Source organism: Malurus melanocephalus, unplaced genomic scaffold, assembly GCF_030028575.1.
Source record: "Malurus melanocephalus ecotype Western Australia unplaced genomic scaffold, MMel_1.1 scaffold_52, whole genome shotgun sequence".
NCBI lineage: Eukaryota > Metazoa > Chordata > Aves > Passeriformes > Maluridae > Malurus > Malurus melanocephalus.
Window position 1 is genome coordinate 2,822,151 of NW_026623284.1, and position 24,089 is coordinate 2,846,239.

The 24,089-nt window shown below is 49.0% G+C and overlaps 1 protein-coding gene across 2 annotated transcripts in view; it reads left to right on the forward strand.

The window, feature by feature from the left end:
- Positions 1–150: 150 nt before the first annotated feature.
- Positions 151–24,089, forward strand: part of LOC130573170 (mitogen-activated protein kinase kinase kinase 3-like) — a 75,477-nt gene continuing 51,538 nt past the window's right edge. For both annotated transcript variants that reach the window (XM_057365424.1, XM_057365425.1), the window contains exons 1-2: positions 151–294; positions 21,125–21,200. In XM_057365424.1, coding sequence (XP_057221407.1) covers positions 21,197–21,200 — 4 coding nt within the window. In that variant the 5' untranslated portion in view covers positions 151–294; positions 21,125–21,196. The remainder of the gene's footprint in view (positions 295–21,124; positions 21,201–24,089) is intronic.

Consider the following 24,089-nt stretch of genomic DNA (forward strand, 5'->3'; position numbering starts at 1 on the left):
GTTCGGAGCCGCCCGGTGTCGCCCCCCAGAGGCGGGGCACGGCGCGGCCCCGCGGTTGCTCCTCTCGCTCGGTCGCTGGCGGGACCGGTCCGCCCCCGTGCCCATCCCCGTCCCATTGGCCGCGGAGGCTCCGCGCGTCACCGCTTCCTCCCGCTTTTGTGCGCCGCCCCAGCCGAGCTCCAGCCGAGCGGTGCCGAGCCGAGCTGAGCTGTTCGGAGCCGCGCCAGCCGCTGGGACCCACGGTGGTGACACCAGCCCCGGGTGGCCGCGTATGCCCCTCCGCGGGTGACSCCGGTAAGTCCGTCCTGAACCCCCYTTTCCGCGGGTGTTGAGTCCTTGCCTCCGCGAATAGTTTCGTTCTTTTAATTATTTTACTGTCTGCAGYGGTGACCGAGAGTTTTGCAGCCGGGTCTGGCTTTCGTGGTTTTTTTCTTCCTTCCTTGCTAGCCTTGCAAGTGGGAGCTTGCYCCTCCGGCTGTGTTTGGGGAGCCGTGGGGGGCGAGCGGGGGCTGGAGCGGCTCCCCAAGACGGGGCGCGGGTTGCCGTGTCCGCGGGTGCGCAGCGGATTGAAGGACTGACCTTCCCCGGGGCTCCCCGCTTTGTGCTGGTGCTCTCGGGTCACTGCTTTCCCCAGGTTGCTGTCTGGGTTCCTGTCCCAGCTGCAGCTGCTGACGGCGGGCGCCGGGATTAGACTCCAGTACCCGTTTTGGGATGCGTTAACGCCTGGAGCCAGCGGTTTCTGGATGTGCTCGCTTGGGTCCCGAGCCCCTGGAAAAGCATCCAGGGAGATGCGAGGGTACTGGGCCATCCCTCCCTCTCCTGCAAAGCTCTCCCTGCACCGTCTGTCCGGAGCGCTGGGGATGGGATGAGCGCGGGGAGGAAGGCTCCGCGGCATGCACGGACCCGAAGCCCCGACCTGCGTGGTGCGAGTGGCCGGCGGAGCTGGGAAAGCTGGATTTCCACCTGGACGGAGCGAGCGGCTGCCGTGGGGCTGTGCCGCGAATCGGGATGATGCTCAGGAAGGGTTTGTTCTACCGGCACCAAACCTCTGYCCTCCGCGGCTGTGCGGGGAGGAGCAGCGTAGAGGTGGCAGCCGTGGGCCAGCTGAGCAGGTCGTGCACAATGGCCAAGTGCAGCTCTTGCTGGCCCTGACACAGCTCGGAGAGCGGCTTTTCCCTCGGCTGCTGCTCTTAGCCTCTTTAATTCACGTCTTGTAATCCAGTAGTTTTTGGAAGTGGATTTGCTCGTGGTTTGAGGAAGGATCTTGCATGTGTTGCTGGTGCATGGACTAAAAACTGTGAGCTCACTTGGCATTCGTGCAGGGTTTAAGTGAACCCAGGAATTTCCAGGGTCAAGCTCTTTCAGGTTTTTCTGTGAGAGTAAGCAGTTTTGGGGGAATTTCTCTCCGTGACACCTTCTGGATTTATTTCCAGTCTGGTATGTGCAGTTTCATGTAGCTCCGTGCAGGATTCGTGCATGGAGTGCAGCTCCTGGGAGCGTTTCCTCAGGTGTGCATGAGATCAGTTGCATTTGGAGGTTGCCTGTGGCTGCCTGTGTCAGATGGGCCAGTTTCCAGAACCCCTGATTTGACATTAGCTATAAACAGGGGTTCGAGGTTTCCCAGTGCTCCTGCAGATCAGAGCAGACCTCCATGGCTGGGCATTGCCTTTGCCCTGGGAAGGTTTTGCAGCTTGTAAAGGCTGCTCTGTTGAGGCAGGACGTGAGGCTGGATGGGCTGCCAGCCTGGTGGGACGTGCATGTAAAGGACCTTTTATACCTTCCTCGTGTGAATGAGTTTTGGTCCACAATTTTTTCCATGGGTGCTTAATCTCCACCAGAAACCCACAGCTCTGCCCTGTCAGCGTGTGCCGATGGGCAATGCATTAATTTTTTTGGAGGCTGTTAGAGCCCTGTGAGGGAAGTGTGCTCATGCACAGAGACGTGGTCTGGATTTTCACCCAGACGAAGCGACTCCGACGCGGAGAGCCAGCGACTGCGGCAGCCAGAGGAGCGGCTCCGTCCCGTCCGGAACGTTCCTGTTGCTTGATGATGCTTCGTGATTTTAGCCTGCAGCTTGGACTCGATGCTCTGTGAATTCTCCCGTTGGGAAGAAGCCGGCGAGGATCACACGGTGTGTCTGGCTCCCTGGCGGAGCCGTGGGATGGAGTGTGCTGCAGCAGCATGGAAAGTGATGTGCTTCCAGCCCCGCTCACCCCAGATGGACGTGGGAACCAGTGCGAGAGCTGGCAGAATCCTCTGCTCCGGTGGATCTGGCCCTGCTGTCGGAGATCTCCTGGTCGAGGCTAGAGGGAAGTGAGTCAGGGTTTGCTGTTAGAAGGGATATCTTTTATTAGACTGCTCGAGGAAGGCAAGCTGGCTTTGGAGTGCACAAGCTGTCTACACGTAGAAGAAAGGAGGGAGTGATTSCTCTGAGTCTACCTTGGCTCTCCAGACTGAGGGGATCATCTGAAGGAAGAGAGGGAAAAAAAAAAAAAAAAGATTCTACTGCCATTCAACCTGTGCAGCTCATCTGGCCAAAGGAAGCACATTTCATCTCTCTACAAATCCCTGGGCTCTTTAGATGCTGAGATGCAGCACAGGAGAGGGATGTGCATCCCACGCGTCAGGTTTTCACGGGAGGTGGCCGAGCCCTTCGCAGCCTGGCTCCCGCAGCGAGGAGCTGTGGGAGACAGGGATGGTGCTCGCTGATGCCTGACAGCAGCAGGAGGCTGCTGGACCCAGTCCCTTCCACTCCCCTCTGCAGAGAGCACAGGCCAAGCACAGTGTGCACAGAAATATGCAGAATGGCAGCTGTGCACTGGGGAGGTGGAAAGTGCAGTGCAGAGCCATGAGAAGCGGAATATGGATTTAAATTTTTTTATTTTTTATCGTTTCCCCAGACACTTTRTAGGAAAGCTATAAATGGCCCACTGATGCTGAACCTGGCAGGTTCACYCTCAATCCCCAGGGTTTGTTTATTTAGCTACTCAAGCTCCACAAGGKAAATAGGTGACCAGGTGTTTTTGGTGAGTCTCTTCGAGGAGCARTTCCCTGTCCCCACCATGCAGCCTTGCAAGCCAGGGCAGTTCACCATTCCTTTTGGCACCTTTTCTGCCATTGCTGAGTGCAGTGTGAGATGCAGAGATYGTGAATTCATCTCAGTTGTGCCTGAAATGTGCCACACTGTCTGCAGGCTTGCCCCATATCCCGCATGGTATGAGCATCTATCTGATGTGGYCAGTGCTGTGGTGAGCACCAGACAAGCAAGATGAGAGGTTTTCTGTCTGTGAAGGTGCAGGTGAGCACGCAGGAGAGTGGATATGTGGGCATTTTGTTTGCTTTCTGTCTGTCCCCAGAGTTCTGATCTGGTCTGGTCAAGTAATCTGCCTGTTAGTCACTAAAATGCTGCCAGTGCCCAAATCAGAGGGGTGGTCAGGTATTGAAACAGGCTGCCCAGGAATGTGGTGGAATCACCATCCCTGGAAGTGTTCAAAAACAGTGTAGATGTGGCACTTGGGGACATGGGTGAGTGGTGGACTTGGCAGTGCTGGGTTAATGATTGGACTCAATGATGTCAGAGATCTTTTCCAGCCTTAACCATTCTATGATCCAATCAGTCTRGCCCAGTCTTGTTCCATAACACAAGAAATTAAAAGTGAAGATCTCCTTTAAAAATGAATGTCTTGCTCCTCAAAGGCCCTGGGCAGCCTTTCCCTGCAGCAGACCTGTCACATGGACATGAGGAGAAAGAGAAGAACGCTGTAGGGGGCTGCAGGTGGGGGGTACCTGGCTCCCTGCTTTGTTTTAGTGCTGGGGATGTTGCTCCAGGAGCTTTCCCCGGAGCCACAGGGCTTGGGGCCAGGCTGAGACCAGGATGGGGGAAGAAGCAGCATCAGCCTGGCCCATGATGGGGACCCCTGCAGTTCTACATCCCCATCTCTGTGACCAGGGTGGGGACACACCATTGCATGTCTGTGTCTGGTCTCAGGTGCCACCTTCTGATCCCAGGGTGCTTAAAATGTCTGTGGATGGAACCCAGAGGGTTTGACCTGTATTTCTGAGATACACCTGTATACCAGGTGTATCATCTGTGCCCTCTAAAGGTTCAACTCCCAAATGCATTCCCCAAGCACCTTTTTTCTGGGCTGGAAGATCCTAATATAAATGTTAGTGGAGACCAAGTGRCTCAGAATTTAATGAGAATCAGTGGTTGGTTTTGCTCTCCTGAGTTAAACCCCAGGCTGGCCACCATTTTATGCAGAACTAATTGTCACTTGTGTGCAAGCTCCTCTGATTTTATTCTCTCCACTCTGGAAAATGATTTGGTGCAGCCCAGGGAGAACGAGCTGTAACAGCAGTGAACCAGGGTGGAGCTGAGGCAGGGTTTGGCTCAGAAGCTGCCTGGGACAAAGTCCGGCTGGCAGAGCGTGCCGTGCCCGGCGGCTCGGGCCAGATCCTGGAAGGAGCTGGCCAAGCTCCTGCGTGGGCTGCTGTGTAAACAGCATGTGTTCAGGCCAGGTCCTGGGGGAGTGGGAGGATGGGTCAAGTGTTCAGGTAGTTATTAAACACCAAATTGCTTGAAAAAAGAAAATAGCCCTGGGTGGGTGGATTAGAGGCACTCTGCAAAACTACTGTGGCCAGGAACTTGTGTGCTGAAGTGACAAAAAGTCATCTGATTGGTAGCTGAGTGATTCAGAGGGAGAAAAAGACTTTGTACACTTGCTTTGGGAAAGTAATTTGTGAGATAAGAAGCCTTTGTGATGGAGGTAGGAATGAAATCCATCAGTGCTGAGAGGTGCATGCGGCCCCTGCAATGTTTTGAATGTTCCTGTGCTGTTAGGACTGTCTTGGAGTGGTTATGTTTGTCTTGTCCATGTGCAAGTGTGTCRTGCACAGTGGGTTTCAGGTGCTCCCACTCCCCCAAGGGAATATTGAAAACTTTGCACATGAGTGTGTAAAAGTGAGCCCTGTATTGAACTGGTGCAGAGGGTCAAAGGAAAATGCTGCYGCTTTGGCCCATCTGTTGAGGTCTGTCCTTGTTGAGGCTGTCCTTGTCCTTCAGTCCTGGAGTGGTCAGGCAGCTGGACTAGATGATCACTGTAGATCCCTTTCCGTTGAATTATTCTATTCTGGAATAATAGATGTGCATGGAAGTCCCTTGTGATGAGGATGGTGGGTTACTCAGATTGCTTAAAGCTTTTGTGCCGCAGACTCTTGGTTTTGGGGTTTTTATTGTTCAGTGGAAGTCACATCATCATAGTCTAGTTGTGAACTGGAAATAGTGCAGAACCACCYGTGGTAAATAAGAGCCCAGAAGAATTTAACAGATCCTGAATCTCTTCACAGTGGGCTGTCTGCACCTTTTGCTCTGTGTGGTGGAAACAAGGGATGCTTTATCTCAAGCCAGGAGAATCCTGCAGAAGGGTGGTATACACAGGGAGATGGGCATGTCTGGCTCTCACCAGCCCTTGATAACAGAGATACCTTGGCCAGATAAAGATTTAAGGGTTGGGATATCCCCTGCACAAGGCAGTGGTTTGATAAGGAAGGTTGTTTGGGTTAAATGGCTTGGGGAGAAGGTGTGARGGTGAGGCCTGTTATCACAGGTGGTGAAGGTGAACGGCAGAGTAAGTGAGAGTGCGTGCAGAGAACCCTCTTTTAAACACCCTGTTCCTTCCTGCCCTGAGGTGAACTGTCCCTCTCTTGCAGGGTCAGTGCAGTGTCATTGCACAGGGCAGCTAATGGCACTGTTATCCACAGCTGGGTGATGCTGATGGGGGCTGGTGATAGTGTTACCTACACGGGGGTGATAACTCTGAAGTCACCASTGAAGCTGTGGGAGGATGTGGCTGGAGGGAGATGTGTGGTTTGGGTCTGTGTAAGTGATGAATAACCAGTACCTGGAAATCAGATATCAGAGATTCGGGCTGCCTCCTGTGGAGACTGATCTGTCACTGATGCTGTGTGGAGCTGAAAGCTGTGGAGTAAGGCTGGTTTGATGATCCTTCAGTAAAGACACCAGACTGGGCCAAGCTCCTGGAAAGCTTTCCTTGCTGATGCAAAATGTTCTCACAGCAGCCTCGACGCCTTCTGTTTGCCTTTCAGCACGAAACCACAGCACTGATCCCTCTCCTGCAAGCCTTCTGCTGAYTCCCACTTGGAGAGTGGCTTCTGGGAAACCTCAGCACCTGGTGGTTAATAAACCAGTGGAATGCATTTGCTGCTCCTTGGTCTTAGTCCCTCGGTGCTGGTGCTAACAGAATAGCAGGAGTCATTAGAGAAATATGCAAGATATTCCAGTTATTTATCTTTGGATGGTGCCGGTAGCAAGTAAAGAGGATAAACAGACTGAGTTGAGCTGTGCTTAGCTTATTGCATCATTGGTTTTATTGAAAGGGTCAAGGTCCAGCTCTGGATGTTGTTGCAGGATGCATTTGAGCTGCTCCTGAGCTGTGCTGTGCCAGAGGGAAATCTTTTGGAAAGGCATCGTTTTGGTGCTGTCTCTGTGTGTTCCTTCTGAATGGTGGCCGTGGCTGCATGCCTTGGCAGAGTCAGGATGGCACAAGTCCTGTCAGGTTAATTTATTTGCTTTGCACTGGAAAACTCTGCCCTTGGCTCCTGTTAACCCCTCCTCTGATGGTGACAGCCAAGGGAAGCCRTGCTGCTGAGATGAGATGCTGCAGCCTGCTGGATACCTCAGGGCTTCCTGGATGTGGAACCACACWGCACAGGGTGCTCTGCCCCATTCCTGTCCTCACTTTTCACTAGGATGGTTCCTGGTGACTGTTCTGCCTGGCTGGATCTGCTRCACTGAGGGCCTGGGCTGAGGTCTGCTCTCTCCCCTTGTGATTTGGTGACTTTTGGCTGTGCTACCCAGGGAATAGGAGGTGCTCCTGGATGCTGCCTTGAGTCACAGGTGGCTCTGATGAAAGAGCAGCTGTGTTWTTTTCTGCATGCCATGATGATGGACTTTGTCTGAAGATGACTTGGCATCACCTCACTTGGCTGAAATGAAAGATTTGAAGAATCATGCCCRTTCTTGCCTCTTTTTGTTTGGATTGGGGGTGTTCACTGAGACTCTCCACAGCACKCTCCCTGAGATGCTGTGATGTTGAAGATGTGCACAATGCACATTCCTTGTGACCACAAGGAAAAAGAAAGAAAATGTTTGTTTGATCACTCCAAAATTTTAGCAACTTCACCTGCAGCATCACAGGTGTGAAAATCATCTGGTGTGAGCCTGGTCAGCTTTGGGAGGGGGCGGTAAGGGGTGAGGATTTTCACAATTGGCACAAAGGGTGCTGAAAATGGTAACTGTCTTCATCTCTGGGTGAGGACAGGTGAGGCTGGGGATGAGCTAGTTCCAGTGTTGGTCTGTGTCTGGGAAATCCCACGCTGGAGAATTTCCCTTTCAGGAGCCCAGAGAGGTGTTGTGGCATGCTGAGCTTGGATGAGATGGAGCAAGGCTTCCCTGGTTCATCATCACTTGGGAAGCTGAATTGTTTTCCATGCCAGGTGTTGCCAGAGAGGTGCAGTTGGGTGTCTCACCCCGGTGGGAACTTCCCAGGCTTTATGTTTTCTGTGGGAGTCACCAGGAGGTGATGAAAGCGGGAAATGTTGTGGAAGAACATGGGAGGTGTTGGACAGGATCTCCCCTTGCTGTGTGGGGATCCTACCAGCTCCCTGACCTGTGCTGGGTTGGATTTCCAAAACCTTGGACAAGTATGGTTGAAGGGCTCTAGGCTGTACCACAGCACATCACCACCTTCATGGCCATGTCCAGGGCTGTCACCAAGGGCTTGGAGTGGGCTCTCCCCAACCCAAAGAGGATTCTTGACAATCCCTGTCTCTGTCTGTTGCTTCCCTCTCCTTTTGCTGCCTGCAGCAGGTAGCTCTGCTSCCAGTGTGGAGCACTGATCAGACCATGGGGGATCCTGGCTGCTGAGTGCTGTGCTAAATGCACTTTGTTGCATTTCCCATAAAACCTCCTGCAAGGTACCTTGCTGCAAGGCTCTATTTTGGGGCTGTCTCTGACGTAATCTGTCAAGACACKGGCTGCTCTTTGACTTACTGCTGAAAGTCTGGTTGGGGATGGATGACCACTTGCTTACCTAGCATTACCAAAGCAACGAGTTGTTGCTTTCCATGACTCATGAAAATGCACTGTAGGCTCTCTTAAGAATGGCTGAGATCATTTTTTGGCTGGCTTTGGGCATCTGGTTTCCTTAGCAAATAGCAGTGGGGGTGGAGGGAGGGGGATTTCCAAACTTGTTTCTTTGTATGTGTGATCTGGATTTTAGAGCTCAGCTCAGAAAGTACTYAGTTTGAAAAAAGGGATGAAAAAAAAGGACCTGTAACTTCCATGTCTGTTTAGTTTTTGTAGCATGTCTCATTCAGTCGTGGTTTGGTGGTGTAAAAAGGGGAAAGGTGCTAATAATAGTGCAGAGCGGTATGCTGTGTTTCTCCTCTTAAATGAGCATGGATAGAAACATTATGAATGGTATTTTCCTCTTTGAGCAAATCCTTCTGGGGAAGGAGAAGGRGGTACAAAGAAAATTCTGCAAACAAAACTGTAATTTCATCTTTTTTTAATTTAATTGATCATGCATGCTTAAATAGGGTACTTTGATTCTGCAGTGATGCGGCAGAGTAGATAGAGTCTTAGCAAGAGGTGTTTTAGTGCTTGGTTAATCTCATTATTGTGTTTTAAATATTWATTTATTTATTTRTAGACCCTTGACTCACTTTCTGTKTTGGTCCTGTGCAGCCCAAGSGTAGCAGCACTGACATCCTTGAGAGCCAAGAGCAGCAAGATTAGCATTAACCAGAGGAGAATTGGAGCTCTGTGACAACTTCAGAGGGCAGGAGGTCCCCGGTGCTCTGACACCTCTGCAGCCAGGTTTCAGCAGCCTCTGTGATGTCTTTCCCAGGCCAGCCCTGCTTTGCAGGCACCTGATAGTGGACAGAGAGAAGAGAGGTGAAATCTTGGGTGGGCAGAAGGTAATTGTTTGTATAGGGAGGTCTGTGGAKCGGTGGGTTTGGTGTGCCCATCCTTTGCAGGGGTGGGAGGGGTGAGCTTTGGTGTGTTCCGCACCATGCAGCCACGGTGGCAGAGTTCAGGAATTTGGCAGCTGTGGGGYGACCTCTAACGCTGTGCATGACCTGTCCTGGTTCTTGACTGMGGTTAATCCCGCAGCCAGAGCAGGCTGAAGTGTCCTGCTGTGCTGAGGRACGGGGCTGGAGCTGCCTCGGGGCTGCCGGGGAGCCGCAGGTCTGTGCTGGGAACAGCAGGAACACAGCAGCTCAGTGGGCCGGCTTTTGGCCAGGGGTGAGCGGGAACAATGTGACTGAACAGGTTTGCGCTCACTTCCTTGTGATCTYGGAGATGAGATAACGCAGAAACCCAGCGGTGTGCGCCAGCAGCGAGCTTTCCTTTCGCTCCGTGCGTGCCCTGCGAGCGGGAGGAGCTGGCTCACTGCTGTCTGATGGAAAGCAAAGCCTTGGAGCTCGAGGAATGGCATGGTTGTGCTGCAGTGAGGGTGATGGTGCTGCCCCCAGGCCTGTGCCAGGAGCTGCTGTGTGCACCACAGCTGCATTCTGACCCTTCATGTTCTCCTCCTCCTGTGAACTTCTCGGCATCTTTGTGAGCTACTTTGGGCAGAATGGGTAAAGATCACCCATTTAACCAGATGTGTAGTCTTTACCCTCTTTTTCCATGGGTATAATATATTCAGTGCATAGCCCAGCAAGTTATAGATGCAAGTCTTCTGCACCTTAATAGCTTTGTTCCATGCAAAAATAGRAAAGAAATGTGACCTGAGGTGTTCTGCTCTTTGTGATGCTTGTGAGTATTCAAACATGTGGCCAAAGTTTGTTTCTCTGAAGTGGTGGGCAGCCGCAGCCCTGGTGACCCTGCCCCTGGCTCAGCAGCAGCATGGGATGAGCTCTGAGATCCAGGCTCTTCCGGAAGGTCAAGTCCTTATTTGTTCACTAACTTTTACCGTAAGGTATTTCTSCTGGGCAGGATACAGCTGCTGTAAATCTGGTCGTTCTGGTGAGCAGGGAATGCCAGCAGATGAGCTGGCAAATTTACCCTGCTCGAATATGGATAAAAGACATGGAAGCAAAATTTGGAATGCTCTTCTGCTCTATTATTGGGGTTTTTTTTATTTTTTTTTTAAACTGCTGTGCCTTGATATTGTCCCCCAATGCACAATGTTCTTTTGACTAGGAAAGCCCCCCAAAGGGGCTGCCTGGTTTCTAGGCAGGTATTGCTATGAAAACTGGATTTTTCCATCTGTAACTTACAGATGGAGATATTGAAAGAACCTGCCTCTGCTGAAATTAAGTCGTTCCCTGTCCAGTCTCAGGCTTCCAGTGTATAGTATTTGGATAAAGGAGTCCTGGATCACATTCTTTCCTCCAAAAAGTAGTGATTTATTTCTTTTAAAGTAAATGTTTCTATTCCTTCTTGTTCGAGCATTTCAGACATGACTTAGACTCGACTTTTGACATCTGCAAATACTTATTTTTAACAAAAGAAAAAAAAAAAGGAAGTGTGGATTCTGATGTAATCATGTGACTCCARGAACCAAGTTCTTATGAAAAACACAGAATTTGCAATGCTCAGAGTTATCCTATTGTCCAACAATTGAAGTAGAAAATGAAGTAAAACCTTCTGCTCCCAGCTCCCTTTCCAGAGATGCTTTCCCATCACTTGGTGTCTGTCTTGTTGCAAAAGATAYTTAAATTATGTGGCTTTTGGGGTTTTTGTTACATTTTGGGCTCTTTTATATGATTTCTATGGTGAAATATTTTTCTCCTTGCGTAGTGAAATTTGCAGATCTGTGGTCCTGAGGCTCTCAGGTGCTCTTTGGGTTATGTGTGAGGATGGTCTCCTGTGGAAGCCTTGTACTCCCCTGGTGCTTTAAAGCCAAGAGAGAGCCTTGCTGCTGTTGTGGCAAGAATCARTGCCAGAGCAAATTGCCTTGTAAACCTGATCACTTAAGCTGCATTGGAGCTTCTTCTCCCCAAACCCTTTGATTCCTTACATTTCCCTTTCYGGGGTGGTTGGTGGTTGGGGTGTTTTGAGCTCTTTTCTGAGTGTCACAGGAGGCTTGAGCTGGATGTTTGCTGTCTGYTCTCTTGCCAACCTGCTTTCTGCAAAAGCAAATGAAATGTCTTTCCACTTGGAGCAGGAGCAGGGTTGAGTGCTCAGAGAAGCGCAAGCATTCTGATRGTAGGAAAATGAAGTTTCTGTGCTGCTTGTGGCTGTGGGACAGGAATTAGGGGATTTGCTTGGGTGTCTCAGAGCTCACTGAAGCCAAAACCAGGCTAATGCAAGTCCTCTGTTGCTTAACTCTCCTTGGGTAAGCCCTGTCAGCTGTCTCTGGAGGTTTTCAAAACCTGCCTGGACGTGATCCTGTGCAACCTGCTCTAGGTGAGCCTCCTTCAGCAGGGGGGTTGGACTGGGAGATTTCCAGAGCTCCCTTCCCACCCCARCCGTTCTGTGATTCTGTGAACATCTGGAAAAACAAAATGTCTTCAGAGGGCAACACCAAGAGCAGGCAAGTGAGGCCAGYGTGTCTCTTTTCAACGTGGAAGATATTTCTCCTGTGACTAAGCAGAAAAGTTAAGAGATGGAAAAGGTCCTGTTAGATCATCTCATCCACCTCCCTGCTGGCGAGCAGCTCTTCTCCCTGGGGTGTATTTATTAATAGGCTGCTGGGCWGACAGGAGTGGTTTGCTCAGGGTGCTGTGGAGGAGCAGCAGGCAGCCTGTGCAGGTGAGGAACTCTGTGTGCATGTGATTCAACCTGCACGTGCACAGGTTGCTGCAGCAATGGGGTTTTGCAGTGAAAGGGCCAAAATCTCGGGGCTCRACATTCTTGGCGTGTTCAGAGCCTTCCCCTTAACTTGCTGTCGGTTYGTGCAGGCATGGGCTTGTCTTTTTTTAGCATTCTAGGAATAAGCTAATTTTACTTTATATTTATGATGGAGTAGGTGGCTTGAAACCTAATAATAATAAGGAGGGAAAAAAATAGAAGCCTTTTGGAAAGGAGAGGTCAGCCAGCTGGACCTCCGCACAGCTGGCCTGGGCTCCGCTGGCCGTGATCGATGACAGCGGTGTGCGAAGGCTCCCAGAGGAGATGTCACAGAGGTGCAGGTGGAAATGCTATTGCCATGACAAACAGAGCAGCGCTGCAGTGTCAGACCAGAGCTTGGGGACCATCAACATTGCTGGGTTTGTTACTGCTTGGTAACCACAGCACGGCCTCGTGCGTGTGGATCAGGTTTTACTTTGCGTTCCCTGACTGCAGCTCAGAGCGCTTGGGTTGGAATTGCTGAGTGTTGGGCATAAAGGGACAAATTCTGTCCTTAACTGAATCAGGGAAGATCTAGAGTGCTCAAAACAGGTAGAGGATGGGAGCACAAATTTCCTCTCCAGGCTTGTGCTGAGCTGCATTCTCCTACTGAGGCTGTGCTGGCTTTTGCACTTGGGATCACTTCGCTGGGTCCAGAGGGGTCTCCTGATCAACAGCAGTGTGACATCAATATTTAGGGCTAAGGATGAGAACCATTCTTTTGTGCAGGTGAGCATCCAACCCTCCTCTGCGCCAGTGACATCTACCTGCTCGTGGTGGCACTTGTTGGGCCCCTGGGGCTGCTCTGTGGGGCCCAATGATGCATTTCCTGACACCACGGTACATTTTGTGTGGTTTTCTGGAGGTGTTGTGGGACATCTCTTGGCTAAGTGATTGCTCTGTTGAATTGGGAGCTCTCTCCCAGATCCATGGAGAGTGTCTTGTGGTGTAGGCAGTGTCCCTGGCACTGCTGGTCTTTCTCTTGGCATGTTCTGTGGAAGTGACAGTATCACAGATGACGTTTTCCAGGAAAACTTCCAACACTTGTAAAGAGTCCTGACATGGGCTTCGCCTCCCTTCCCTCCACCAGACGTCTTGTGGGGAGGAGGGAGCTGGAGCAGGGCACAGAGCATGTAGGGAGCAAATCTGCCTTATTATTATTTAATTTAGAGAGAACTTGGCCTAAAGATGTAAAAAGGAATTGCAAGCACTGTCTGGACACCACCTCTCCTCATCAATTAGCAGCATTAAACTCTCAGCAGGGAGGATTAATTAGAAAACTGAAATCTTTCTATCATGACAGCCTTCTGGTTTCCATTGAAATGCAGCCGGAGGACTGGAAAGGCTTCTGTATTTTGTTTTGATATGCTGGCATATGTTTCTTTCCATCCTGGAAATTAATTCTGTCTGTCTGTAATGGAGCCGTGGGAATCAATATTGAGCTGAACTGTATTTCTCCAGAGCTTTCTTCTAAAAGTAGTTGCCTGCTTCCCCACTGTGCCTAATAAGTGACCTGATTTTGGAGCAGCTGAGCAGCAGTTTAAACAGTTTCAGAGGTGTTGTGTGGCTGCCTTGATGGTGCAAGGCTGGTTCATGGTTGAGGGTGATGGGCTTGTCTTTTCTCAAAATCTTCAGGTCAGACTCTCTCTGAGCTGGACAAAAAGCCCACAGTTACTTTCCATTGCTCCACACCAGGCTGGACATTGTAKGAGAGGAAATTACTCATCCCGCTGCCTCCCCTGCAGACTGCTCTTGGCTTGGTGAGCTGTCATGCTTCAGTCTCAACTTCTGCAATGTCCTGAACGGGGCTTAGAGGCAAGATAAGCCTTTTTCCTCAGTGTCATCATCTTTCCTTCCCTCCACGGGGCTTGGGGAAYGAAGTAGAGTCAGTGCAGCAGTAGGAAGCTGCCATCTTGCACCAGGGGAGCAGGTCACTGTTGGGTGGTGGCACAGCTTGGGCACCTCTGGGGCAAGCAGCAGGCTGTGCTCATRCCCTGCAGAACCTCAGCTTAGTGGGAATTGTGTGGGGAAGGGCTGGCAGGAGAGGCAGGGCAGCCCTGTGAGGCCCTGAGCTGCGGGCAGTGCGTGTTCTCTGCAGGCCTTGAGGCGCTGTGAGCTCGTGGCCCTGTGCTCACAGTCCGGTTCCTGCACTGCTGGTGGCTCATTTCCTACCGTGAGGGAAGTGCACTCGAGTTCAYGTGGTACTGCACGTCCAGAGGACAGCGAGAGCAAAGCCTCTGTGCAAGCTGTCCCCCATGTTTGTGTCATAACCCCATCACCACCCCACTGAGGGCCAGCAGCTGTGGGGACAGCGCAGTGCCAGGGCTGTGCACAAACACGGTCCTTCTGCCCAGCACCACAGCTGGCTTTTGCTCTTTTTCTGTCACTAAAGACTCACTGAGCTCTGCTTTCTGCCTCTGCTCTCATCTCAATCCAGAGCTGCAGGGCAGAGTGGCATGGGCAAGGAAAGGATCTGTCAAATTTTGGGTGGCTCTTGGGGTCCCAGACTCCTCGTGTGCTGTGGAGATTGTGTTCCTTGCCCACGAGGAAGGAGCAAAACAAGCAGGTGGCTGCTGAGAGAGCAGAGAGTGGTCAATTAGTCCTGAGCCCTGGGCTTCACAGTCGATCAGAAAGTGGCGGTGAGATCAATAAAACGCGGCCAGGCCGCGGGGCTGAGGCTGTGGCTTGTTAAAGAGGAAGCTGTGCAGGGGGATGGCTGCGAGGGACTATCGATCAGGGCAGGCTGAGGGTTAGTGCTGCATCACACGGGCTGCTGGGATGGCTCCCGGGAGGGACAGGTGAGTTATCCTCCCTGCTCTCAGATGCAGGGTGGGGTGAATGTGGCAGATGGCACAGGGGCTTCAAAGCCCTGATCCTGCCACAGTGTCACACCAACGGTGTGATCTTTTAAGATTCTTTCTTACCCAAAGCACTCTATGATAGCTTACTGGAGTGTGCTGTCTGGAACATTTAATTTATGAAGTAATTTCAGAGGAGAGGATTAGTTTTGAGATCTCAAAGGCTCCTTTAAAGGGCTCTCATGGGAGTTAGCAGGATTCAGGCAGATTCTATAGCCCTCTGGATCTCACTCCTTCCCAGTCCAGAGTTTAGTCTGGCATTAAAATCCCTTAGTATTGGAGATTGAATATTTTAGTGTAAAAATCCCTGTTGGATCAGCCATAAAGTTGGTTGTGCATTTGATACTTTCAGAGGCTGAAGCTATAGAGACAGGGTTAGTTTCTGCCTGCTATGATCCTCTTGGAGAACTGAGCATCCCAGTCYCTGGTGCAGATTCAAGCTCTCAGGCCAGGTTCTCCATGGCACAGTGTTGGATTTGCAGCTCTTTGGTGTAAAGCTTCCTTCATGGAGACTCTTCATTTCTGATACCAGATGCTTTTCTCCCAAATGCTTTTTTCTCTRAGAGAAACACTTTCTTGATGGCTTATTGGTCCTGGAGGTTTTAGTATCTAYACTACCTTTTTGGTTTCTGCTCCTTCTCCTTCCTGTTTTTCCAAGAAACATGGAAGAAAGAGGCCTTCACTTTTCCAGATACATGGTTTTGTTTTAATGTTCCTCCCACAAAGTCTTTGGTCATTTGAGGAGAAAGACAAAAATAAGGCCATGAAAACCTGCAGGAGGAAGAAATTACAGCATTCTTCAGCATTGGCTTTTCTATGTAGAAATACCTTCCCTTTGCCACACTTAGAGGGGGATGTTCATTGGAATCAGGGTTTCTGTGGGTTTAACTGGCATCAGGGTTTCCCTCTGATTCATAAGGGCATGGAGACCTATCTGAGGACAGGATTTTGCCCTGTAAAAGGGAAAATGATGCAGGACAGTGCTCTCCCCTAGCTGCAGACCCTCATCCTCACAGGCAGGGCTGTGTGTGTAAATAATCCTGGCTCAGCTTCATGCAGAGAGATGGTCAGAGCTGAAGGAGACAAGGATCCTTTAGACTTGCTCACTTCAGTGCCTGATTTGAAAAAGAGTGTTTAGGCACAGGGTAAGATGGGACAGAGGTGGGCTTTGGGATGTCTGAAACTTGGTTCACCTCCACCGGTTGTTGGAGTAGGTGGTTCCTCTGTAAAAGATGTGAGTTCAGTAGAGACACAGCTCTGTGCTGTACAGACYCTGATAGAAGTGAAAAAACCAAAAAGATGGGGAACATGTGTGTCCTCAGGACACTTGCTTTGCTTGATATAAAATCTGTTAGATGCAAAATAGATTAACCCTGATAGGGCTGTGTTGTCTGACCTTTGCTGATGGAAGAGTCCTTAGTTTATCCCTTTGATCTGCTTCTTTGTTTTATTGTTCCAGAAGTTTGGGATCTGTATGGAAAATCAAAGCTATTTAATATGCCAGTATATAGTACAAATTACTGCACTGACATTGGTAAAAGGGATATTACTGCAAAGTAAGAAAAAGAACTAACTGAGAAAAATACCAGTACCTAAAGGGTCTGCAAGAGAGTGGGAGAGACTTTACAYACATAGGTGTGGAGTGATAGGAAAGGGGGCAGTGGAGTTAAACTGAGGGAGGAGAGGTTTAGATTAGATATTAGGAATAAATTATTCCATGAGAGGAATCTGGCACAGATTGCCCMAAGGAGCTGAGGCTGCTCCATCCCTGAAAGTGTTAAGGCTAAGTTGGACGGAGCTTGGAGCAACCTGGGATAGTGGAAGGTGTCCCTGTCCATGGCAGGGAATTGAAACAAGATCTTTTAAGATCCTTTCCTACTCAGAGCACTCTATGATAACTTAGGGGAGCGTGCTGTCTGGAACTTTTCATTTATGAAGTAATTTCAGAGAAGAGGATTAGTTTTAGAAGAGATCTCAAAGGCTCCTTCAAAGGGCTCTCGTGGGAGTTAGCAGGGCTCAGGCAGGTTCTAAAGCCCTCGTTCCATGTACACGTTGTGCTAGAACGAGCAGGATGGCTCAGGAGAGTTTTCTCCTGAAGCAGCTGTCAAGTACAGCTGCCCTGGCTGTGTCAGTGGCTGGAGGAACCCTCCACGGTGCACAGTGGCTTTCAAGCACACATCTCTTCTCTCACATGTTGTGAGAAAGATTCTTAAGCAGTTTTGGGGTGTTGTGCCAAAACTGGGGGAAAGGAGCCTCAGCTGATACAGAATTGTTGGGGGTTTCAGGGGCTGTAGTTCCCAGGCAYTGGCCGGCTCCTTCCATGATCTGGTCTGTGCCTGTCACTTCTTGCTCAGCAGCCTGATCAGGGAAGGGTTTTTCCTTCTCATCTTGGCTCATGAAGTTTGTCCCTTGAGCTCTCAGGGGAGATACACCTGCAAACCTGACCTGGTTACACATGTGTCTGTAAAAATTCTATCCCAGCTGCATRTCCATGAACATGGAATCACAGAATCATTTAGGCTGGAAAAGAARTTTTACATCTCAGAGTCCAACCATTAACCCAGAACTGCCAAGTCCATGGCTAAACCATGTCCCCATACAGTCTAAAATGGCTATTTTTTTAACTTCCCCTGTGTGGTGCATCGTTGGGATAACCTGGGTGGAAAATGCCATGAGAGCAGGGTCTTGTGTGTCTAAATGGCACCAAAATTAACTTTTGTGTTTCCCAAAATATATGTCCAGTTCCCAGGACAGTTCTAAGTACAGCAGCTCAAATGCTCTAAAGTGTGGAGAGAAAACTATAAGGATGAGGTTGGGATGATCAGAGAAAACCTGTAATATTCCAACCACTCTGCCTTTGAATCCCTCTTTGCCAAGCCTGCAGGCTGCCTGAGCTATCAGCACACATACATTCGTGTTCTCACCATTAAAACAATCCCATTTGCTTTGCTGTTGTTTTTAACACTACCCTAGCGCTGGCCTCTGAAGCTTTTTGAAAATAACATTTACAATAATATTTTTAACAGTTCCGTAGTATACAAAACTCCAGTGCTCTGGCAGGACTCCCGGAAACTTGCTGAAAGTTAATGTGGTCAACTCTTAAAAAGGAGAGATTTTTTCCGCTTGACTCTTGCTTGTTAAACTCCCTGAGCCCAACATGTTCCCTGCTGCTTGAAAAAACAAGGAAAGTCCCAATTTTAGCAATGCTAGTTTGAGTAGCTTTCCAGCCGAGCCCTATTTCAGGGGCAACTGTGGCTTGTTATTATTATTTATTTTTTACAGTGGTGTGTCCCTATGCCTTCAAACCAAAGTGTTAAGTGGTGCTCAGGCAGGGATAAGTAGGTKCTGCTTTCCCTGGAAGCCTGGGGATGATGTGCTGCAGTAGTGGCGAGACATCCTGATTTGAAGTATATTTTGTGGTGGATGCTGAGCCTCTGTGGGGTAAGAAAAACCCTTTTTGGGGTAGGTGATGCTGTAAATCCATATATCAGTAGTAGACTGCAGGTGACTCCAGCTCTCAATGCTGGACTGTTCCTGCTTCCCTAACTCTCATCCTACATAATTCCTTCCAGGAAGTCTCCTGGTCACTCTTTTTTGTCTTCCCTTAAATCCAGGGAAAAAAATCACACTTCTCCATCCTCCCCTTCCCTGCTTTGCTTACTGCAGCTTAGATGCACAGAGGCAGGAGTCATGGGTGTACAGACATGTCACAGCTGAACTCTTGTCTCCCTTGAGCTCAGTCTTGCTTAATCCCTTCCCAGCCAGGAGTATGGGAAGAAAAGGGAAGAACTGGGATTAATTTTCAAAGTGGATTAACAACTTTACATCCATGTCTCACGTAGATACTCACACCCTGCCACTCATGGAGCCATGATGAAGTTGAGCTCTGTCTGCAAAGTTCAGCTTAGGCAAATCAAAACTGCTTTTCCCCAAGATGAGAGTATCTGTGCTGGGTTTTCCTGCAGGTTAAGGAATTTCCAGAAGTTTCCTGAGCAGGCTGGAGCAGCCAGAGCCTCTTGCATGCACAACACAAACTTGGAATATATCGCCCCAGCACCCCTGGGAGCCAGCACAATGCTGAGCTCTCTCACTGCTTGGCAGGTGCTTACCAGGGAGATTTCAAATAGATTTACTACATTCTGTGGGCAGTGGGAGCCCAGTTTCAGATGCTCACTGCTTTTGTGTCACAAATTGCCAGCACCTGAAGGCTCTGAGCTTAGAGGGAGGAGAAGCTGCATGGAGCTGCATCTCTAGGAAAAGGATTTTCCCTTTTTCTGCCCTCTTATTTTTTCCTCTTTYCCCCTCCCTGTTTTTCAAGGGACACAATAATAGGGCAGAATTTGTACTAGAAACAGGAATTTGTCCTTCTGTAACAGGAAGCTGCTGGTATGTATTTTTGGGAAGCCACGGAAATCACCAGTGTTTGCAGTCCAGTTTGAAGGCTGGCTGTCCTCAGGATTGAAGAGATCTGCTAAAACAGAAAACCTTTCTTTCTGTTGTGTATCCGTGGAGATTTCCTGCCCCTGTGTGCAGGGGCTGRTTGGCTCACAAGGGGAGGGCAGGGCAGGGGTGTCTCAGGGGTTTGCTGTGGCAGAGGTGATGGAGAGCAGCATGGGGGACGGCTCTGCTGATGGAAAGGTCTCCTGTTTTTTTCCAGGGCTCGTTTGCACAGTTCCTGTAGGTGCGTGTTTTTGTGACTAGATATGGATTGGAAAGGTCTGGAAGGTCTCCAGAAAGCCATTAGAAAAATCTATGACACTCTGGGAGAGCTAACCTGGGCTATCCCAGGAATTTACAATTAATCCAGGCTCTCTGCCTGTGGCCCTGGGTGCAAACYGTGCACACAGCTTAATTCCTGGAAGTGTCACATCACTTTAGAAAGCAAAAGTGAAGGTTTGGGCCATTTCCTGCTCTTGTTATAATCAGATGGAATTTTCACCCTGCTTAGTTGCTGGTTTTCTGCTCCCTCTTGATTCGGCATTGYGTAGACTGACTAGTTCCTTCTCAAGGTAGGATTTTTAACCTTTCAAGCCTTTTATTTACTTCATTGCCTCCCSCTTTGTGAGGCAAGGACAGAGCAGAGTCCCTGGTGGCCCTGGGCTCTCAGGCTGAGTGGTGCTGTCCTGGGAGGAGGCTGAGCAGCAGAAGGAGCAACGCTCTGGGTGCACATGGATGCCTCGGCTGCTCTGTTATCACCTTCCCTTCCTGCTCGTCCCTCTCATTATAGGTTGGATAAATATCCTTGCCAGCACCGAGGCGCCAGAGCTGCAGAAAATCATTTTAATCCGTGCTTGGGACTGTTCCAGGTTCACTTCAGATTTGTTGCTGTGTTTGAATCAATTTGACCAGGCCAGGAGGTTTTAAAAATGCCTTTTCCTACCATTTTTGACTGATGCATCCAATGTGACATTCCAGGATCCGTGTCAGTGACCTGCAGCACRTGGCGCTCATGGACTTCGGGGCAACCTGCAGTGACTGCAGGACAGGAATCTCTTACTCCCTGTGCAAGTCTGATCAAGTTCTTGTTTCCCTTTCCTTGTGCTGTCACAGGTTTATGACCAAGAAATCTGAGGGTTTATCAGGCAGCTAAAGTAGAATTTTGAGTTTGTCTTCTGTCACAGTGTTCCTTAAAAGGTGCCCATCTTCAGATGGGTTTTGCCTTTGTTCAGTCTAAAATGAGGCTTTCCATTAGTGAGCAGGACTGGCTCCTGCAGGCTCAGGYCTGCTTTAGTTTCTTGGTGGCCAAAACCCCCCAAGTCTTCCTGGGTGCAGAAATTCAATTAAATACAGGATGGCAGGTCACTGAACCCACCTCTGTGCTGGTGTTGGGGGCAGATTAAAGACAGAAACTCTGGAAGGGCTCTGAGGGATGTGCCACTGCTGAGAGCAGTGCCCAGCTTTGTTCCCATGCAATCAGAGGAAAGCTGGTCCAGCCTTGAGGAGCCTTGGCTGCTGTTTGGAAGGCCTAAATTTAGGTTTCTGCTTTGATTCAGGCTGCCTCTGGGACTCTCCTTCCATGTCCTGCTGTTAGTCTGTTCCTCCAGTGAGCATGATCCCACAGGGATGCTACAGAATGAGAAGAGTTAAAGATGGTATTGATTTAGGATTACATTGATCATGTAAAAACACATTAAAAATATGATGTAATTAGAATGCTCTGTTCTTAAGGAAAGGAAGTAATTTAATTTAAGATTTTGAAGCTGTGAAGACACCAGGTTTGTGGTGTGTTACCTGGGGTGTGTGCAGAGGAGGGCAGACTCCTGGTCACCATTCCTAACTAAAGGTCCYTCTCTGTCCTCCAGCCCAGGGATGGTGGGGAGGGGCTCTGTGAGAAGTCGTCCTGTGCAGTGACCCCATTGCCATGTCCAAATTAATCTGTAACCTCTGTGTATGTTTGTTTCAGGATGTTTGAGAGAGGAGGATAAGGCACGAGTGTCTGGGACTGCTGGAATGGAGGCCTGATGTAGATGGAAAGATGGGTAAGAACTGGATTCCCCAAARAAATTAATTTTCTGTAGCCTGTTAATTTTGGTGGAGACTACCAAGAATGGCAATGGATTGGGGAACATTGGAAATATGCTCTGAGTGAATATTACGTTGCTTTCTAATTTATTTTTCGCATTTTAGTGGTGTCAAAATTGGACAAATTTTCTTCTTATTCTGGGTGTGATCTGGTGGGTCATGTTCTAGGTGGAGTCTCTTCCCAAGCTGTGCCTTGTATTTCTTTTCAGAGCATCTTCATTCCCTGTATCTCTTCTCCCAATGAACKTTCTCTTTCAAACAGAGCTTGAGTATATTGCTTTTCTAATTGGTGACCTGGATTCCTTCTACCTTCTCCCTCTTCTGCGGGAACAGCTGTGTATCAGATGYTCTGTGGTGCCCAGGGAAACTTTCCTGAAGTGGGAATTATTTACATTTCTGGAGGTGCATAATGATTTTGATCTTATCTCTATGGATGAGAATTTTCCTAAAGAAAATTCRTTTTGTCAGAAATTGGGATTGCTTGGATGTGCTTAAATGGCTTCTTGACCTGATGACCCAAGAGAGATCTTGGAGGAGTCYTGGTTGAAGCTGAGCACTTCACTTGCACATTTGCAGCATTTACACAAGTTTGCCCAAAACCTTTCAGGGATGGCTGAAACAATGCTTTAAAAAAAGAAATAAAAAGGAGGTGTGGGGGGAAATAGCAGTAACTTTAAGGGTTGTTCTTGTGGATGTGTAGAATCCCAGAATCCCAGAATGGTTTGTGTTGGGAGGAACCTTAAAGGTCATCTCATTCCAACTCCCGGCCATGGACAGGGACAGCTTGTACTGTCCCAGGGTGCTCCAGGCCCTGTCCAGCCTGGCCTGGGACACTTCAGGGATCCAGGGGCAGCCACAGCTTCTCTGGGCACCCTGTGCCARGGCCTCAGCATCCTCACAGGGAACAATTTCTTCCTAATATCCAATGTAAACCTGCCCTCTGTCAGTTTGAAGCCATCTCCCCTTGTCCTGTCATACTTGCCCTCATAAAAAGCCTTGTAGATATGGGATTCAGAGTTTGGTAGTGGTTTGAACTTAAAAATGGAAAGTGTGAAGCTCCTGCCATGCTTTAACTCTTTATTCTCCCCTGTGGAGAAAAGAAAAGAGTGGTATTTACCCCATCTTGGCCTTATGTGTCTGTTCTTTTTGCTCTTTCTCTGTTACCCAGAAGAGAGATTTTGTGAGTGTAGAACTCATTTAAAGCTARGTTAAAAAAAAAACAAAACAAAAAACCRAAAATGGGAGGGGAAGAGAAAGTCCAGATCTCCTTCTTCAATATAAAGAATGACAAATTTCAGTTTAAAATCCCTGACTAACCCCAAAATTTCTTGGAAATTTAGAAATAGACACTCCTTTGTCAATGCAATGTGGGGTTTTTTAAGAAGGAAAGCTCAGACTTGAACTGAGCACCAGCAAGGCAGGAGTTGCAGGCTCCAGTCCAGTTCTCAGGAGATTGTCAGTTTGACGGTTTCTTGTGTAGAGAGTGGTTGGTGGAACCTGTTCCAGGTGCCTTCAGMCTGCCAGCTGCAAACATGGTACAGATGCAGCAGGGCAGCGTTAATTGTGAAAATTCTGTAGTGAGGAGAGCTCTCTTTTGCAAAGCTCAGTGGCTGGTTTTTGGGAATGTGAGCTGAATCAGTAGGAATCTTGTGCAGGTTTAGAGTTGTGCTTGCACTTGTGTGTGGGAGGAAGGTGCTGTGCATGTCCCCTCACCCAGATGTCATCACTGTGGCTTGTCACCAACAGTATCCACACCTGTGTGGGGTTAATCTGCCATGATGGGACCATGTTGGGGTCCTGAGTCTGGTCTGTGGCTTGACTGTCAGGATGAGATGGGTGAGGTGTTGTGGGTCTCCATCAGTATTAATGAGTGGTGCTTGTTTAAGAATTGCTGCAGTAGCTCTGCTGATGCACAGAAATTTGGGATAAATTTTGAGGGTTTATTACTTTCACTTCTCTCCCTCTTCCTTTATATTTTGTTTGTTTACTCCATGCATTGGGATGAGAGAGCATTTTCAAGGGAGTGCAAGGAATTTTCAGTCATGTCATTGATTTTTTTCTGGAAAAGACCGCAGAGGAGTTGTGTTGGATGAGGTGATCTCCGATGAGCCGTTCCAGGTCTACCTAGTTTTTTTTCCAGAATCCTRTTTATAATCTGCTCAGTGTCTCAGAGTTCAGCACAGGACTGTTCTCTCCTAGACACGTTCTAGGGAAGCTGCACGACCTTGCATGGAGACCACAAGACGGGAAGTGGGGACTCCTGGCGTCTCGATGTCGTGCAGTGCTTGGACCAACCCGTGGTACMCTGGGGTTGTTGCAGGTCCAAAACAATATCCCTGTGTGTGCCAGCTTGGGACCARCCTAAGTCCTCAGCACTGAGTCTTTTTATTCCTTCAGCTCACAGTCCACTTCCATCTGCAGCCTCTCCTTGAGGGTCCAAGACTCTTTATAATTTCATCAAAGAGTCCTTTTRACACTTTTAAAGATGTCCATCTCTYSAGTGCAAGGCAGTGCAAACATCATGGCCAATAGGTATTAAAAATGCTGTGTTTCAACATGACATTACAGTAAAAGTAATGTTAAAAAACCTGCAGAAGTTGGTACAAAAAGCACCAGCTTATTTACTGCTTAGCTTTTATTCTTTCTGTTTTAAAAAATGATTTGAGTATTCCTAGTTGTGGTTATGAAAAGCTGTGTGCGTGCATGTGTGTTTCTGGTGATAAAAACTCCAGGAAGGCTAATCTGTTCTGCTCAGTTACATCCACACAGCTCAGAGGTTTAGGTCTGCTTTGCTGGAGCAAGTGTGACTTTTGCTTCAGCAGAAAGGTCATCTGAGGTGTGGGAGA